Source organism: Aplidium turbinatum, chromosome 3, assembly GCF_918807975.1.
Source record: "Aplidium turbinatum chromosome 3, kaAplTurb1.1, whole genome shotgun sequence".
Taxonomy (NCBI): domain Eukaryota; kingdom Metazoa; phylum Chordata; class Ascidiacea; order Aplousobranchia; family Polyclinidae; genus Aplidium; species Aplidium turbinatum.
In genome coordinates this window covers 19239173-19259772 of record NC_137474.1, presented here as the reverse complement: position 1 = coordinate 19259772, position 20600 = coordinate 19239173, and the positions used below count along the sequence as shown (strand labels likewise).

Genomic DNA, 20600 nt, shown 5'->3' with positions numbered 1-20600 from the left:
CAGCCCTGCGACAAAAGCCTCTACAGTATATAACACCATAAGTATGCAAAACTACCAGGAACAACCAATCAAATCTTTGTCAGTCCGAGAATAAAGATACAAAACCAACCAACTTCTGGAACGTGCCGCCGGTTCCGGATCTCAAAAATCGAATTAGGATCCTAAAAATCTTGGATCAGTACACCTCTGCTGCACTACAGCATTAAGCAAGGGCACATGCTCCGTGGAGCATCGGGTCTTATCATTATGCTGATTCAAGTTTCTGGTGGGATTACTGCTGTTTATACTTATTTGTAAAATCAATGCGATAAGTTGTATTAACACCACAAAACAGTGATCTATGCCAGCCTCAACACTAAGCAGAGCTAAAATGTTGATGTGAAATCATTGAAAATGTGGTTGATATAATTCTTCTTGCAGCAACTTCTCAAAATGTTGACTTGCACTTCAATGTTTGGTAATCTTTATAAAATGCAGCAATCTGGTGATTTTTGTGATGTTGAAATTACAACTGAAGCTGGAGATAAATTTTTAGCTCATTCTTGTGTCTTGGCTGCTTCGTCTCCAAAATTTGCAGCAAAGTTGAAGAAACTTGGAGTTTCTTGTCAAAACGTGAGCTGGCTTATTTGTTTTTTAGTTGTGCATTGTGAATGTAGCCTCTGAGGCTATACGCGCATATCCACTCGAAAATATAAAATGTGAAAAGCTCAATGATGAAAACAGCTCAATGATTTTTATTGGTTTTCTACATGTTCGCGCCAGCAAAGAAAAAATAAATTGAATTGAATTGGTTAGCTATAAAACACTGTCATTAGCCCACGTTGTGTAACTGCCATACCAATGCTACTACAGCTAAAAAATGCCAATGCAATTGCTCCACACTGTCTTGCTTGTTTCCTGTTACGGGAGGCTATGTCACAATGAGCAGAAGTTATACATAAGGGCTGACATCAAGACGATCTCTATAACAGGCCTGGACATCCCATCCAGTCGAAAACTGGAGGCGGATGGTTCAAGCGAGGTTTTTAGCTAGGCCTATCACACAAAGTGCTTTTGATTTTTGCGAGTGCATTGTTATTCAGGGAGCTAAATATGCTTAATAACAATAAATTTAAACTAGGTACTGCAGTTTTTTCAGAGAATTTGAGGTTTTTATTTGTGAAACTAGATTAGCCTGGCAGTAAAGCTGCAAAGGCCACCAGCCAGCAGGCTAGTGTGTTAGATATGTTTAGTACACGAGTTAAAATTGAATCCAACTTGGATTCCAAGCTAATTAGACTAAATTGTGTGCTTTTGAAAGTAACATATATGTTTCGTAGTTTAGAGACACCGCCAGCACTAATGTGATAATGGACAGAAAGTGTTGTGTTCCTGAATGCAGATCTGGTTACGATGGAAATAAATAAATTTTAATGTATCACTTACCCAAGGATAGTGAAGAGAGAGCGCTCTTACTAGAATTGCATCAAAAGTTATAGGGTCATTCCATGCCAAACGTCCTGAAGATCATAAAGATCCCAGTTTGACCCTCTTCGATTTTGCTCAAACTAGGTCAAAATGTTATTTGGCATGATTTATCCATACATTACAAATTTTAGCTCAACATGTATTGTAGTTTTCGAAATATGATGCTTTAAAATTTTAGAGATGCTTTAAAAATCCTAAAATTTTTCGCATTTGGTTTTTTGGACCATTTTCAATTAACCATATTATTTGCTCCAAAGGTTGTATAAACTTTATTTTTGGTAAAATGGTTCACTTTTAGCTATATTACATGATTGCCTTGTCAAAATGCAATTAATTTGCAGCATAGTGGAGTAATCAAGCCTCAAAGTAGCTCTTTTCTTCATCAAAAACAAATTTTGTGCCATGTTTGAAAGTCTGTATCTCTTTTATGAAAAGTAGGATCGTTATTATATTTATATATCATGTATGCTCTTTCCCTACCAGGCAACAACATCACCAAGTTTCATAAGTAACATTGTATTTATTATATAGTTGCAACTAGAGCTGGGCGATATTACGATATTTCGATACGATACAATATTTTTTCGGCAGCGATATTTATTCACAAAGCTCCGATTTCATCGTTTATAATGTACTGAAATTATAGCAACATTTTTGCATGCGCAGTGACACAGACATCGCACGCGCAGACAACCCAGTGTGTGTGCATTGTTTACGCATTGCGAGCAGTCTGACATAGCATGCGCAGACAACCCTCAAGCGTGTGTGCATTGTTTACGCATTACAAGCAGTCTTTGTGATTACGCAATCCTGCTTATTGATTCCCACGTGTGACTGAATTGAATTTGAATTTACGTAGCATAGCATAGCGGCCGTAGCATAGCGGAATGGCCCAATTCGGTGAGTCTGATTGGGTGAGTTCCCTATTCGGTGAGAGCCTTTTTCGGTGAGAGCCCTATTCGGTGATTTTTTTTAAAAATTATTGGGTACCGTAGCCTAATTATCATTGCCGTTATAGGGATAGGGGTTAAGGGTTTGGGGGTTAAGGGTTTGGGGGTTAAGGGTTTGGGGTTAAGGGTTTGGGGGTTAAGGGTTTGGGGGTTAAGGGTTTGGGGGTTAAGGGTTTGGGGGTTAAGGGTTTGGGGGTTAAGGGTTTGGGGGTTAAGGGTCGGGGTTAAGGGTTTGGGGATTAAGGGTTGGGGGTTAAGGTTTTGGGGTTAAGAGTTTGGGGGTTAAAGGTTTGGGGGTTAAGGGTTTGGGGGTTAAGGGTTTGGGGGTTAAGGTTTGGGGGTTATAGGTTTGGGGGTTAAGGGTTTGGGGTTAAGGTTTTGGGGGTTAAGGTTTTGGGGGTTAAGGGTTGGGGGTTAAGGGTTTGGGGGTTAAGGGTTTGGTGGTTAAAGGTTTGGGGGTTACGGGTTAGGGTCTTATTTCAACGTTTAGCGACGTTAAAACGATGTAAAAGCGGCAATGATAATTAGGCTACGGTACCCAATAATTTTCAAAAAAAAATTCAAAAAAATCACCGAATAGGGCTCTCACCGAAAAAGGCTCTCACCGAATCGGACTCACCGAATAGTAGCAGACCCGTAGCATAGTGTAGCGGCCGTAGCCTACGGTAGCTACAGCTATGTAGATACTGTACTTTATTTTGTTTTGCTACTCACAGCTGCATCTCTATTTTGCATCAAAAACTATCAACAAGGACAGCTGCATCTGTACATGGTGGCGAGCTAATGCACTGACTTTTCCTACACTTGCAAAAGTTGCAAGAAAACTTCTGTGCATTCAAGCCACCAGTGTTAGGTAGTGAAAGGGTGTTTTCACTTAGTGGCTCAATTGTTTCCAAGAAGAGATCGTGCCTAAAACCCTGCAATGCCAACATGCTGACATTTTTGTCCAACAATCTTTAGTTTGCGACAGTTAAATCGCAGCAATTGTTTGCAATAAATGTTGTTCATTTCAGTACCAGTGCTCAGTATGTTTTTCATGCAGTTATAGAAAGCCGTACTTTGCGATTCGCTGTAAAATATCGAAATCTTGTGGTGTAAAAATACCCCGTAAAAACGTGTTTACAAAATAATATTTTTAACCTGTTGAAGAACATTGCCTAAGGAACTTGTGTACAAAGTTTTAATTTTGAAGTGAATCATTTTACCAAAAATAAACTTTATATAACCTTCGGAGAAAAATATATGATTAATTGAAAATGGTCCAAAAAACCAAATGCGGAAAAGTTTAGGGGGTACCTAAAACTTTAAAGCATCATATTTCCAAAACTATAATAGATTCTGAGCTAAAATTTGTAATGGCTAAATTTGTAACGGCTAAATCATGCCAAATAACATTTTGACCTAGTTTGAGCAAAATCGAAGATGGTCAAACTGATAGGTTTTGTTTTATTTTTTTTTGTTTTATTATCTTTATCCTGCATTGCGGGAAAGCGGACTTGAGCGCTATGCATCGGTGTACGCCTTCCGACGTACACCTGACCCACGCTGCAGCCGACTGCAATGTTTGTTTCCGGTTGTCTACTCCAGGGGTCGGCAAATACTTTTTGGTGCGACCCAAAAAGCAATCATTCGAAGTCTTCGCGACCCAAACGTTTCGGAAACATATAATTTTGCGCAAAACACTTTGCAAATTAATATCAATTCCAATACGGTCGTCCCCACTTATTAAGGCCACATCGGGACCGGACAATTTTGGCTGCGGGAGACAATTTTCTACCACTCCTATACCTTCAAGCTTCAGTAATTCCGGAATGGACCAAATTGGGCTTAATAAGCGGGTGGACCTATTTACCGTGCGCTTCATCGTCGTGCAAGCCTCTGGGGCCGAGGGTCTACTCTATCCTTTTACCAGCCCAGACTCAAGATGTTCCCGGACTACACTGGAAGGCTATTAGAGAGCAGCCAGTATTTAGTTTCATCATCCATGACACGCAGACCTTCCACTCCGTTGGGTGGCTTGAAGATGGTACAGTTATTGATGATGTGGTCTGCAGTCTGTTCCTCGGCATCACATTCACAGGAGGAGGAAGAGGCCAATTCCCCAATGGCGCATGGTTGACCGGAAAAGCCCGACGCCCGTACGAAGACGGTTGAGGCGCACCCATGCTTGTCTTTGTAGTGTCAGGCCGATGGGGCATGTGTCGGCGTTGGGGATGAACGAATGAAGTCCGGTGGTACTTGACTTCCTTTCAGAATTCCATTTATAGTCCGCCCAAGTAGCCGCAGAGATGAAGTTCACCTGCTGCGTTGATCAGAAGTTGAGCGGCTGGCACGAATGGTTGTCTTGACTTCAGTCGACTGGGGTGCTGGTTTGGGGAAGCAGAGATCTTGTGGTGGAGAAGATGGTTAGGCTTTAGTGCCCGTCGGCTAAGAAACAGAGTGGCTTCTCCGTGACGAAGCTCAGAAAGTTGGATGCCAGCGAGAATGGCAAAATTATCCAATGGTGTGGGACGCATGCATCCGGTAACTGTGCGCAGAGCGCTGTTTATGGCAGTGCCGATGTTATGGCAGTGTGCACTGTAGCACCAAACAGGTGTACAGTACTCTGCTGAAGAGTGGACAAGGGCTAAGGCTGCTATACGCAAAGTGTCAGCCCTCGCCCCTCAGCTGTGGCCTGCCAGGCGCTTGAGTAGTGCAGCGTGGGATGTCATTTTCTTGCGCAGTGACACCAAATGGTGGCGGTATGTATACGATTTGTCTAGTGTCACCCCAAGATATTCTGGTTCGGGGCAGAAGGTCAGAGGTTTTCCATTGTTCTGAACATGACTGTAGCTCACGATCAACTTCCCGACTGTAGGCTATAGGTGGAAAGCTGCCGCCAAAGTTTTGTTTTCGCTAAGTTTCAGTCGCCAGTTCTGGAGATAGCCTAAGCTAAGAGAGTTTTCATGCCTTGGCTCAAGCTGTCTTCCAGGCTATATATATATATAACCGTGGCCCCGTGGGCTTAACTACTGTACTACAATCGAAAGTATAAATTTTTTTGTAGCCTACCAAATTGTACGAAACTCAGCACATCAAAGACTATATAATATGATTGTATTTATTTTTGCCATACAAGTTATATTTATGGTAATTTTAAACCGGTTTGCGACCCACCGTGAATGGTCTCGCGACCTAAATTTGGGTCGCGACCCAGTGCGACCCAGTATTTGCGGACCCCTGGTCTACTCTACTTATGACATAAACTTGGCGGACAAATTAAGTCTCACGGCGGACACACCAGTTTTAGCGTCGATCGTCATGCTTAAATAACTTTACCTTGATTCTTCGCCATTTGAGAACTATAGCTAAGTAACAGTACTGTTTAGAAGGCTTTTTAAAATTTTAGCGAAGTCACTCTGAAGGGCTATCATCAGCACAACGACGTGCGCTTGAAGAGTCAAAGCGCCGTGTAGCTGCTTAATACGCCGCAAAACTGATTAACTTCCACCGAACGAGGCCGTGTGGCTTCTTGCGTCACAATGCTCTGGGCACGATTCGGAAAACTTCCACACTAATGCTACTATTTTCTGCTGTGCAAAGTTTCACTTGGCTTTTTCTTTAGGTTTATTTTTGTGTGTCATGTGAGCGAAAGTGAATTTTCCCTGGGCCTTTTCTTTCTTACTGTAATACAAAAACTTAACTAATTTTGCTGCATCTTGCTGTAATAGCCTACTCGAGTACCGTACTCATATTAATCTAATTTTGTAACCCCTTGTCTTATCAATTGTGAAGAAAGGGACGTTCTTCCAGGCTATCAGCACAAGGCTGAGCACTCGCTGTCAATTCTTACTACAAATCGGCGGCCGAGAAACATATTGTCTTATCAATGTTACTCGGAGATCAAAGCCAGACATTGTGACGTAAGATTTGAACTAAGTTGCGCGTGATTAATGTAGAAGTACCGGTACTCCCATCCCATCGATTCTTAGCGAAGGATCCACCTTTGTTACGCTGATTCAATGTCAGCAAAAAGAATGTCATCAATAGTTGAAGCAACATAAAAATCGAAAATTTTCCTGCTTGAATGGAAGCTAAGGAATACAGTGTTTACATTTTGTAGATGCGCAGGAAATTATATTCTTGCAACAATTGTTCGTGCTATGCAATGGCGATTTGTATTGCTCTTGTGTTATTTTTCGGCAGGCAAGTATGACCGATCTAGATCGGAATGTCTCGTTTCGGTGAGTCCGATTTGGTGAGTCCGATTCCTTAACGCGGGATTTTTTCAATTTTCTTTTTAAATTATTGGGTACCGTAGCCTAATTATCATTGCCGTTTTAGGGTTAGGGGTTTAGGGTTAGAGGTTAGGAACTCACCAAATCGGACTCACCGAATCGGACTCACCGAATAGTAGCAGACCCGATCTAGATGGGTACTTCCCGCGGACATCACATGCTGTGACGGCGGACATGTCTGCGTTGTCCGCCGTGAATTTCGAGGCCTGGCAAGGTTTTGGGGGAACATTATTTTAAAAATGTTCAGCAGGTTTCCAAAAAACTGTCAATAAGCAAGACCAAGCTTGCTTTGCATCAAGGAATTAACGTTTCTTCTGTATATATGTGCATCAGTGGGGCATGTTTGCAATCTATGCTCATACAGAATGGTTTTATCAGAAGTGAAAGTGTTTGAGGGATTGCCAAGTATAGAAAAGAATTTATCATTTGATGAATTGCAAGCCATTGTTTATTTAGTTGGATAATGGATACCGTAAAACCTCTATATGAGCGCCACCTCTATTTGAACGCCACCTCTAATAGAACGCCACTTTTAAAGAAGGGTTGAAAAATAGAGCGCCTCCCTCTAATTGAACGCCACCTCCAATAGAACACCACTTTGCCGTGTTGCCAATCCTGGGGCCTGACAGGTTGCTTCAATTTTAAACTAAAAACAAACGAATTTTAAACTAAAAATTACCTGTATATACCGGTAAATATGTTTGGTGTTTTTTCTTTTCATTAATAAACTTTATTTCAAAATTCTGACCAGCTAGTCGAAAAGTAGAGCGCCAACCTCTAATTGAACGTCACCTCTAATAGAACGCCACTTTTAAACAAGAGTTGAAAAATAGAGCGCCATGGCGGTGAAATGGAGGTTTTACGGTATGTTACAATCATCATCATCATAATCCATCGTCGGTTTGTTCCCCACTAGTGGAGGTGGCCGATTGTTTCCGCGCAGCAATTGTTTTAACCCCTTTTCTCCATTTTACCCTGTCCCTTGCATCTTCCTCCTTCAGTCCGACTTTTTTAAATTCATCCTTCACTTGTTGTTTCCACGTTCTTCTTGGACGACCGCGTTTCCTCTTTCCATCCACCTTTAGATCTAATGCCTTATTAAGAAAACTTCCTTCCTTCCTCCTTATCACATGTCCATACCATCTTACTCCATTTGCCCTTGCCAGTTGGTCTATGGTCTCTCTCATCTCTAGCATATCCAACAATTCTTCAGTCCTTTTTTCCCTTCTCGTTTTCACCCCACACATTGCTCTCACCATTGACCTTTCCGTTCTTCTCAGGATTGCCAGTTCACTCTCTCTCAATACCCATGTCTCGCTACCATATAGCATTGCAGGCCGCACACAGCTCCGATATACTTTTCCTTTCATCCTTAGTGAAAATTTTCTACCATGCAACATTTCCCCACATTCCCTGAACTTTGCCCAGCCCAATCTTGCCCTTGTTTTTGTAGTGACGACACTTTCTTTTACTATGAAAAATTTGGCTTTTATATCCAGTACTTGAATCGGGGAGGATTAAATGTACCAAACGATGCAACATGTCAGATTGTCAGTAGTGTGGTTTTTGCTATAGCTTATTTTGAATTGTAAAATTAAATGTTTGTCAAAAGTCACTTAGCACAATTTTTCAGTACGGTATACAGACAAAATCGGTTAATCGAATCACCTATTTGCCAGACGTTTTGATACTTACGTTTTGATTAATATGACTTCATTACATTGTACTACTTTGTCCAATATTTTGCTCAATAAGTTATGCAAATCAATGACTCCATTGTCATGCAAAGAACCATTTCAGATACTGTTAAAGTTGCAGTAATCATAATATACAGTACGCCACTAACAAATTGTTCATTTTGAAAACTTGTGATTCTAAAAACACATATATATATAACTTCTAATGTTGACCTCGTATTTGGTATTACCCCGTAATATGTGTGGACCCAATTGAATGCATATCATAAATCGTTGCTCAATCACACCCAACCAGGCCAACATTGTATAAACAATTAAACAATATTGTCACAACCTACTGTATTTAATTGATTCCCTTGAGAATTGTATGTCATATGTACAAGTTTGGCCTAAAAAGGCAAGAGCTGCATAACAAGAATACGGTAGGTTAATAAGCATTAAGCAACAATGTTATTATTATATGTTGGGTGTTTGAGGTACGAAGTTTGTTGCATTAATTAATAGGTGCTTGTGTACTGAAAAATTTGGTTGTTCCTGTTCTATGTGGAATGCAGTAAGCTGAGTTACAGTAGTTTCAAGGTTTTGTGTTATTCTCTGTTTTTCTTGTGCTGCCAACAAGCAAGGCACATTCATTTACACCAGTGGTTCCCAACCTTTTTTGTTGCGTTCCTCCCTTTGCCTATTTTGGAACTATTCATTCCTCCCCATATTACTAAAAACAAAAAAGGGAGTCCTAAATTTTAGAAACCCTAGAATTTTAACTAAAATGGTTTCTCTAGAATTCCCCCAGATTGTAATAGACACCATTATGTTAGGGTTCTAAGACTCTTTCCTCATTCCGATCGGAAGTAAAAACGGGATCAGGGACCGCACAGCCGGCGGTCTATAAAAATTACCAGATATGCCAGTTTTTGGTTTGGCTTATCAAAACCATCGTGTCGATCATCCTCATTCTGCGCAAGCGGAACCCAAGGTATGTGAAGGTTTTTTAGTGGCGTGTTGGCCAGTGGCGTAGCCAGAAATGTTTTTTTGGGGGGGCCAAATATTTGATGGATCGAAGAGAACAACAAAGTCTTTGATTAAAGACATCGCTACCTCATGTGCAGTGGCGTACCCTGGTCGGTTGAGCAAGGGAAGCAATAAAACTGGTGGGAGGTTAGAGCGTGCCGAAAGCACGCGTATTCTAGGGGGGCCCGGGGGCATGCTCCCCCGAAAAATTTTTGCAAAATTACACTAAAATAATGGATTATAGCGCTTTCTGGAAACACTTTTAGGGTAATATTTGTATGAAATTTATTAGCAAATAAACAGCTATTAACTTATTAAATGTAGCTCTTGCACACGAACGGCAAAAACTGAAATTCCTCCCCTGAACTCATGAAATTCCTCCCTAGGGAGGAATTCCTCCCTGGTTGGGAACCACTGATTTACACGGTATATATTATATAAGTGCATCAATTAAGGGGGTAATGTGCTCAAATATTTAAAAAATATATTTTTTTTTCCATATTTAGTTTTTGTTGGTTTTGGATAGGTTAAGTCTTCTTCTATAAAATAAACTCATAAAACTTGGAATATGTGGCCTATAAGACATTGAAATTCAATTTTTGCGAAGGCCACTCTTATTTTTGACAACCGATTTATTGCGTTTGGTTAGCATTTTATTGCTAACTTTGCCTGTTGTTTTATCGGTATTTGTCCCTTTTAAAAAGAATAAAGTTTAATAAAATTTCCCATAATGCACTGAATGTGTTTATACAGATTATATATGTTCACTTGTGTGTTTATATATGTCCACTTGTTGTGTATTTCCAGTCGTATATACTTCACATAGTTGCTCAGAAGTGTTAACCTTTTTGGGTATTTTGAATTGTAAACTTTGGAGGGCAATATCTCCAATTAGTGTTTTGGTGCATGTGGCCCCACGGGAACAAGCATAACTCCATAACCAAACATCACATTGGTGTGAAATTTAGAATATACATTAAGAACAACTATATCTACAAAAACATGAGAGCGTTTTTTATATTATTTAGGAAAAATGGAGATATTGCTAAAAATAATTTGATTGGCTGTTGCTAAGTTGCCATGGCAACCAAAATTAAATACCAAAACATAGTTTTGTGCGCAATTAACATTAGAACATATTCTGCAAGTTTGGTGCATGTAGCTTAATTGGTTTTTGAATTAAGCTTGTTATTGTTTTTTGTTACTATGGCCCCCCCCCGTTGGTTCCCATGGCAACAAAATGATTATAAACGATATTTTTCAAATGCACTTACCTTGTTTTATAATAATATGCATAGCAAACGAATGTCCATTTTCTTATAGTCTCAAAATTATGCCATTGAAATATGTCAAAATTAAGGCACATTAGCCCCTTAAACAAAATTATGATGTCATAAACAACCTGCATCACCCCTAAATAGTTGCTATTGACCTATGCTTAGCAGAAAATATTCGATTCAGGGTTCGATCTTAACGCTAGTCCGCTAGCCAATGGCTAGTGAAAATTTGCGCGGACTAGTAGAAATGTTGCAATACTAGTCCGATTAACTAGTGAAAATATTCGCCGGTGAAAAGTTTTGGTTTACAAAATGGCGATTGGCGACGTCACTCTGAAATACTGCAAACGAAGAAGACTGCAAAGTCGGTCAACTGAGCACGTGACTACTTTTTTCGTTTTTTTCCCTCTTTGGATTGCTACCTTGTCGTAGTTGAAGAGCTCTTGTGCCTCCGTGACCTAAAGAATTATGTTGACCCAACAAGCCAGACAGGTCTGATGGTAGAGGCCTAACCAAATGCAATCCATCCAATAGTCCACTTCTTTTGACAGTAAACGAATATTATGTATTGTATCATCCTGGCGAGTGGCTTGTCATCTCGTACTACAGATGCACACAATGTAATATTACAACATAAATAAATATTAAGCACACACCGCATGCCACATTTATTTTTTAAGTTTTAGAATTGCATTGTTTGCGTCTGTAGTACGAGCAGGTGTTTTTGTGCGTATTGTTGCTCTCTTGTGCGTACTGAAATCTGAAAGCCTTTACTTTAGTTAGTTTTAGTCTTAGCCAAAACACTTATATATCTTAATAGGCTACGTCATCAGACAAGTGAAAAGTCAGTAAACTGGTCGGACTAGTGAAAAATTGTGCGGGCTAATGAAAACGGGGAGCAACTAGTCTGGTGGGCTAGTGAAAAAAAAAGTTAAGATTGACCCAGGGCTGTGACTCCAAAAATATGTAGTCTTATTGAGAAAATGTGTTTTTATACCATCTGCCTTCAGTTTTTGACTGGGGGCGCGTGGTGTCCTGGCCTGTTATAGAGATCGCCTTGGCTGACATGCAATACAGCAATTTTGTTGTATTGCAATTTGCAGCTGATATGCAATTTTGATTGAAACAATGCATTTTCAAATACTGTACTTTCATTCCATGTTTTAGAAGTTTTTTCCGTAACACTAACAGTCATTTAAAAGGGATATCAGTAACTTTATAATTAGAGACTAGCAGTGGAAGTGCATTTACCAAACAGGTGTCTAGCTGACTACATTCTGAATGAGCATTCAATGCAGTAGTTCGAGTATAGGAGTTTTTGTGGCACATGGAGTTGAGGGCAATGCCAATACTGCAAGGTTCCATTTCAGTCATGACTTAAATTTAGTATTACCAAGTAAAAGTTGCTGATATAGTTATCTAGAATATTCCTAAAACAATATATGCAAGGTTAATCTATTTTAAAAAAAAAATTTTACATGAAAAGTACCCAACCCATGGCTATTGTTGGTCTGCAAGGGCAGAGTTCCGAGTAAACATTTAAATGTAAATGAATATTTACACCGCCACCATACAATGCAAAACGTAAAACACACATTTTTGTACAAAAGAGTTTCCATTAAAACTATTTTTTATTGATGGCAGCAGCTAGGTCGCCAAAGAGTACACACAGTGTACGCGTTTTAGGTGAAGAAAAAACAAAGGCTCATGTCGATTTGCTATGAAAAATTTGTCATGAAGCTTACAAAACATAATTAACAAACCTGCATTAATAAAAAGGATAAGAATAATAGTACAAAAAAAAAAAAAAACTTAGTTTGTAACTTTGCGTCAACAACTTAAAAAATGAGATCAAAGTTCGGAACTTAAAAAAAATGTTTAAAAAATTTCAACCTTCTTTTTCTCAATGAAAAGGTTGTTTTTTTGATATTTCGACAGCAGATTTGGATTCCTTGACCCTGAAAATACCCAAAACCCAATTTTTGAAAACCTATGTTGAGTACTTATGAAGATATAAGTGAATTTGCATCAGTTAATAAACAAAAAGTGAGTGCTCGCACAGCAAATCTCCACCTAGTGGCAAAAAATTTACCCGGTCATATCTCAAGAACCGTACAAGATATCAAAATAATTTTTTTTTCTTTGATCATTATTTTGCAAGGGCAATAACATATCTTAAAACAAAGAGAATCTGAAACATAGGGTTACACCTCCCATGTAAATTGACATGGAATCACCCTGCTATCAGTATCACTAAGCAGTTCGTCATGAGATTATTTCTGACTTCTAACCTAAATTTCACTTGCTTTTTTCTAATTATATATCTTTGAATTGCTATAAGTATAATATATTTTTATGATACGCTAAACTTCGTTTTACTATTGACATCATCAAGCATTGCCTTTGAAATGTTGTAATCTCAATTGTGAATCAAATTGTGCTTCAGCCAATAGCAGTCACATTGCAGTTTACAAACTATAATACCTCAAGGTGAAGATAAAAATTAAAAAAGTAAATGTCTATTTATTATTCCACATTCCAAATAGTGTTGGGCGATATTGTAAAAACAAAACGATACGATATTTGAAAAATACTCGATATTTCGATACTTTTCGATATTTTTGTTCTAATTAAGAAAAGAGTTTCTCAGTCTTCAAAATTAGTGTCGGCAATTGTCGAGGTGATTGCCGACGCAAATGCGTCGGCATGCCATGTCGGCATGCCATGTCGGCATGCCATGAGCATTAGCGTCGGCAATAAAAATGCTGAGGCCACACCAGCGCTTGTAAGGTTAGGGTTAGACATTCCTCCCAGTCGTTATGCCACAGCCATAGATTTGCTCCTTAGTCAATACCCTGATGGAGCTCTGCGAAAGAGGCGTGTGGCCTGTGGGTGGGCATCACAGCACGAAAGCCGCAAAACGTGGACGCTTCATTGCGAACGGCGAAGACAGTGTAGATTTACAGCCAAGCGATGAGCCTCTTGATGTGTCCGATTCCAGTGATGACGCGACAACCTCATCCTCCGATACAGCATCTGATGATTCCGATTCTGACATCCAGTTCTTCATCAAACAGACTTTGTGTTGCTTGCAGTACCCCAATTGCGCCGAAATTATGTTAGTGCATACGTAAATCGAGGCAATCTTCTCGCATGAAGCTATTAACCTGTTACCGGTACTTGGTTGAGCAATTAACGTTAAACGTTATTTTATGATAATTTAACGTCGCTAGATGTCGAATTAATGTAAATCAAACGTAAATTTCTTATTGGGCATTGTTGTTACGCAATATAACCCGCCTGGAAAATTAAATCGATTTGTGCTGACTCGAACGTTGAATCAACCCAAAATTAACTTACTTTTCCTCCTCGTGAGTTATTCAACATGAATTACCCTAACAGAGTGCGTATCGCGTTGTTCGCTTTATTGCTACTTTTGGTATTATTACATCTCAACACATCAAACAGTGCGGTCGGGATAGACTACTCTAGCATAGTTTTCGCTTCTCGTTTTACATGTTTTGGTACAACTTTTTTCGTAATAAACGTTCACAGCAACTTCAACTTTTGTCGTTTGGCCTTGGCAATGTTTTTGTAGGGGTTTGCAGTTACGAGTTAGGGCTGTAATAGTTAAAATATCGAACGATATTGAAATAAATATCGATATTGAAAAGATATCGTATCGTATCGAAAATTCGATATATTGCCCAACACTAATTCCAAATTTAAAGCTTCTAAGGACACAGATATTTTTCTTTATCAAGATCATTATATTTTCATTTACAAGATGATTATTAACTCCCAAGTGTTCGTATACTTTCTCGCATCTCTTCCAAAGTTAACAACATGGGTGACTTGGGTGTTTTAAAGTGTGCACTCACAGAACGACAATGTAAGTGTGCTTTGCAGTGCTTCCACTTCTAACAATTGATAAATCCTCTTCAGTTTCCTTTTTTGTCTTGAAAAATCCCTTTTATCTTAGTCGGAATTCCTTCAAAATTTCCTTCATAGGCAAGGTTATTTTTGACGTTATTTAAGTTTAAAAAAGGTGCGAATACAACTTTAAAGTTATTATAATCTCAGTTAAAGCTATTTTAATCTGGATTTTTTTCAGTTGCACCGGTATGTCGAAGCAACGTTGTTTTATTAGAACAGTAGGCTGCACGTATTTTACAATAACATGGTTTATAATACTTCCTTTGTTCACTGTCCAGCCAAAAAAACTGTTTGTCAGTTTGTCGGTTCTGGGACATTTACCACCTGGAGTCCTGGACATAATATACCAATTACCACTCTCATCTTTTCTACCCGGACTCCTAACCTATCCCTAACACCGAAAATGTACAGGTGGTAAATGTCCAGTAATTTATTATCCATCCGTTAACAAATTTATTTTTGTGTTTAGTTCAGTTTTTTTTTTTTTGATGCGCTAACTCAATACTATAGGCTAGGCTACAGTATCTCTTTTTTCTCCTTGTCAGTAACGTCTTCACAATCATCTGAGACTGATGAAAAACTTCAGGATACTAGGCCTGTTCATGATACTGACTCAGTCTGACTGTGTACACTATGTTGTATACACATACACATTTGACAGCCTAACTAGCTCTATTGTTATGACACCATAATAGGTTAGCATACTAGCATAGGCTATAACTAACTTTTCTAAACCGGAAGGATATCACTAGCCTAAGCCGATCATACCTTACTTAACGTAGAAGCTCAGTGAACTTTGTCATTGCTACTCAGAATTTCAACTGTAAAGCAACGGAATAGCCTACCTAATTTTAACTACAGTAGAACTCGGTTAATCCGGATTCGGTTAATCCGGATCTTCGCCTAATCCGGATCTTCGCCTAAATCGAATAAAACTGGTAGAACAAATGAACAAGTCCTGATAGAACCAGCATCGGTTAATCCGAATCTTCACCTAATTCGGATGGAATCGCCGGTCAAATTGAGTCCGGATTAATCGAGTTCTACTGTAAATCAATTGAGAACTAACTGACTCACTGCGCTCACGTCCAATTCCCAAAGTGGTGAGAATAGAAATCAAGCGACAGAAAGGCGAGAATGGGAAAGAGAGGCAACTTGCAGGCGTGCAACAAAACGCTTTAGTTTGATCCACTCGATCAGTATTAAATCTGGGTTACACTTTTGCTTCAAGAGAATGTCATTAAAATGGTTCGAAATGAATTGAATTTCATCGTTACTAAATGAAACTAAACTGGATTATTCGGCCATTTTGCTGGGTCAACTACATTTGCTTTGTTTAGTTCTGGATGTGACGTAAAAGAAGAAAGTGACATTGAATATTATGCTGCAATGATGTCACCATTGAGAGTGTGAAGTCACTAATATACAGCGGGAACATTTCTCAACTATGAAGACACGTGTTTTCTCCTCGGATGTCAACTAACCTAGTTCTCCTTTTTAACAACAATTCAGTGTCCGACATCATTGAATCGATATAAAAACGACAATGTTGCCAGCCCATGTAAACTACTACTTCGGATTAACACTTTGTTAAAATAAACATCGGGATTCGGGAATTACAACAACAAATGTTCCACATTATACAACAGTGATGATTATGATGCGCTGACCTAATTCTGCGTCACTCTTTGGTACTACATTTTTTCGACAGTTATAGTCAAGTGGGGTAAAAAAATAGTGAGGTTATTGGGGTAAAAAAGCACTTACCATTTTACATCATGAGTAGATATTCTTATTCACTCAAATTTTTAGTTTCTGTGTAAGTGGTCTCTGGTGAATACTTTGAGGGGTAGACTTCATATTGGTGTTACAATATCAACTGCCAAGCAGTATATCACCAAAAGATACAAAAAAACAAACTTCTGGATGCATCAGTTCCAATGTATGCAATATGCATGTGTTATGCACAATCAATTGATGTTTGTAGGAATTGGAGGTCCGAGGTTAAGGTTATTGTTGCGGGCTAGTCGATCAATAGCGCAGATTGACAGCACAGAGTGATCCATCGATCGCTAGTGCAGTTATTGTGCATAACACATACAATCATACATACACAAACTGTTGTTTGATTTCCTGTCTGTTGGTTTTTAGTTGTATTGTATGTTTATTCAGAAACTGCTGGTTGATTTTTTAGGATTTACAATCCGTGAAATTTAATCGCCCACTCGCATGTTCAAACTAGAGCTACAGTTAAAAATTCATGATGGCGTGCAAAAGTATACTAGACACAATTTTTTGTCATGTTGCATTGTTGCTGTTTCAATTGCAGAAATGAGACTTTGCAATTTTACAATGTGTATTGTATTTTAATCAAAAGTGCATACAAAAACTGTGGGCAAAATCGTTTGTAACATCATCATCATGACCCATCTCATCAGCTTCGACTATGAGTTCAGCATCTCTCACAGTCCTTGATATATGAGTTACACAAAGCTTCTTTCCTCTTGTGGAGAATCATTTACACTACATATGAAATCAATAGCAAAACATATGAAATCAATATTATGATAATAAAAAAGAAGGCGCAGCTATACTAACAGGTGTTTTTTTACCCCATTAAACATTTTTTTATACCGGAACCAGTCAATGGATTTAAAAAATTTATTTTGGGATGATAGACATACATGGTCTCTATATTGTGACCAACTTTAGTGGTCATACTTGTTCTTTTATGGTCATATACTTGTTCTTTACAAGTATGTACACGTTTTTTCTCCAAGTTCTGGAAAGACACTGAAAGCAATATCCTAGTATCAATAAAAAAACAAAAACTTTAATAATATGCAATAATCATTGTTTGTGAAGCGTTTATGTTTTATAACTGTAAACAGTGTTCCTTTTAAGTTTCAAACAAGCATGATTTTTGTCCAAATTGGGGTTAAAATCACGTATGTATATGAAGCGGTGGGATGGCGCAACGGATAAGGCGTTGGCTTTCCAATTACGCAAACCTGGTTCGACTCCCGGCTTCAGCTGGTTGTTGAAAACACCGCTCACCTCTACCCAGAGTGTAATAAATTGGGTGGGCGTAGTTGCTGAAGTAAAGGCGGCCGAGAGAAAGGAACTGGCCACCCTACTCTCCTTAGTGCCGAAGGCTTAGTACAATGAGAACCTTATCTTCTCATACTCGACACTTGAATCAAGTATGGGACCCCCCCTTACCTTTACCTTTTATATATAAAGAGCCCAGTTCCAAAATCGCTTAGGCGCCACTTTTACCAAAATTGAGTTTAGAGTGTCATTAGGTAGAGTATTACCATAGGTACCTACTATTAGAGCTCGACCAATATCACTTTTTCAGGCCGATATCGATATTTATAAAATTTTTAGGCCGATACCGAAATTTGTTGTCGATAATTGTCCTGATGAACACCCAGGGCTGCGATTTTTGCCTTTTTCGGTGACGAGGTCACTCGACACGCGCCATCACTATTCGACAAACGCCGTGCCTTATGAAAAAAAAAAAACGAAAAAAAAAAGGAAAATAAACAGGAAAAAAACTGAGAGAGGACTAAACGTCGTCAGGTCGAGGAACAATCGGGGGGGGGGCATCACGTAATGCAATCATAAGAGTGCTGACTTACGTAAACTTTCTTGCGCCAGGTAGGCTACTTTCAAAGCAAGGTCTAAAAGCGTCGCTTCACACGAGAAAGTCCCAAGGCGTCAGCGCCGCCATTTTCAGCACTGCGTGAGAATGCTTTGATCGAAGTTCCAACGCCTGGCATCAAACATTTCGCCACACACGTTTTGTGCTATTCGACACAACGGGTTTCTTTTATAGATAAAATAACCGAAGTAGGCTACTTTTAGTTGTCAACGTGTTTGCAAGTTTGTATTTATGTCTGACTTATGCACTTGTTGTTCCAAGATTTCAGAAATGTTTTGCAATGTGAATAAAGAATAGTAGACGGATAAACACGGCTGCAACTTGACTTCCATCCACTAAAAGGGTTTCTGTGGTTACGTAATGGGCGATTTTGCATTTGCATTCACAAAAGCACACAACCCAGCTGGCAAAACCCGTCGTTTTTACATTGATTCAACGTCTGCAGACGTTGAATCGAAAAAACAAGAAGCGATAAATATACTAGAGTATAGTCTATCACGAGTCACGACCGCACTGTTTGATTTGTAGTGATGTAATAATACCAAAATTAGCAATACGCACGCTGTCACGTTAAATAACTCAGGGGGAAAAGTAAGTTAATTTTGGGTTGATTCAACGTTCGAGTCAGCACAAATCTATTTAATTTTTTTTCCTGGCGGGTTACATTGCGTATCCGGACAGCATAAATCATCATTTTTACATTGATTCAACATCTACAGACGTGAAGTCAATGCAAAAATAACGAATTTTGCTGCCTGCGTAACAATGCCCAAGAAGAAATTTACGTTTGTTTTACATTAATTCGACATCTGGCAACTTTGAAATATCATAAAATATCGTTAATTGTTCAACCAGGTACCGGTAACAAATTAATATCTCACTGCGAGATGATTGCCTCGATTTACGTTTACACTAACATAATTTCGGCACAATTGAGATACTGCGAGCAAACACGAGTCTGTTTGATAAAGAACTAGCTGTCAGAATCGGAATCATAAGACGCCGTATGGGAGGATGAAGCTGTCGCATCGTCACTGAAATACTTGAAGACGCAAAACTGCCCGTTCATGAACGCGCAATGCCATATGATCAGAAGCATTATTTTTCTTTTCTGCCGAAGAACCGTTTATCCAATTTTGTACTACCTTTTTAACTACTAACTTTTCCTTTTGTTTGATAATCTATAACAGGTAAATTCCACTTTTTAACTGTATCTTCTTTCACGATGATTTATATTCGCAATGACACCGGTAAACAATAAGCATTCGATGAAAGAATAACTTTTGCGTAACAATAAGCCGGTATTTATAAGGTTGCAAACTTTTTACAGTTCACAAGAGCATTGTCAGCGCATAAAATAGCTTGCGTGATGCTCTGGGCTACTGCCGTGTGACACGCGATGAAGAAGCGTATAAAATTTCATTTGATTAAAAATTAAAGCATACGGCAATTGTCGCAGCAATCAAAGGTGTGTTGATTTGGCGACGGCAATGTTTTTGCCGTCGTAGATGGAATCACTCAACCAGTGTGCGATTAAAATCTTAAAGTAAATGACTCTGATACCACACAACTTGTGCGGTAACACGTGACCAAACGCTTATAATCTGACTCTTGTGACGTCATATTACTATTCGACAAACAAGCGTAGAACTTTTGGTTGTTCGACAAGAAAGAAAAAATCGCAGCCCTGTGAACACCCAAACTTTTTAGTGTTCAAACGCAACTGTGATGATTGAAACGACAAAATAGAGCATTTTGGCAGCAGAGTTAATTGATGATGTCGTTTGAGAGAAAATTATTCCTTTGAAGAACAATGCTACAGTTTTTATGCACTTGTTGTTTTTATACAGTTTTTATACCGTTTTTATACCGATTTAACATCTGGCGATGTTAAAACGATGTAAAAGCAGTGGAAATTCTGGTCAGACTTTTGCCACGAATAAAGTTCCTCACAGGTTTGCACAATTTACTTGATTTATAGCACTGGGCTACGAGTGGCAGAGTGGAGACAAACGGCGCGGCTGGACACTTTTTCTCGTTTAACGGCGAATCAACATTGTTTAACGTTGCATGAATGTAGCAATGGCAATAACTAATGAAAAATAATCGCTTAATTAGTAGATCTAGTAGGGCTTATCATATGGCGACAAAACCCTGCGAATAAGGTAAGTAGGCTAGTATCAGAAGCAGGCAGATGGTTACAGAAGTTACGGTAGTAACATTTTATAGATGCGTGCACTAGAATGAGCGGGAAATTATATTCTCGCAAGTCGCAACAATTGTTCGTGCTATGCAAACACGTTTGAGCAACTTGTGATTCT

At 39.0% G+C, this 20600-nt stretch overlaps 1 protein-coding gene across 2 annotated transcripts in view; it reads left to right on the top strand.

The window, feature by feature from the left end:
* The first annotated feature begins 426 nt into the window (after nt 1–426).
* LOC145766910 (uncharacterized) overlaps nt 427–20600 on the top strand; it is a 91916-nt gene continuing 71742 nt past the window's right edge. For both annotated transcript variants that reach the window (XM_082578617.1, XM_082578616.1), the window contains exon 1: nt 427–612. In XM_082578617.1, coding sequence (XP_082434743.1) covers nt 433–612 — 180 coding nt within the window. In that variant the 5' untranslated portion in view covers nt 427–432. The remainder of the gene's footprint in view (nt 613–20600) is intronic.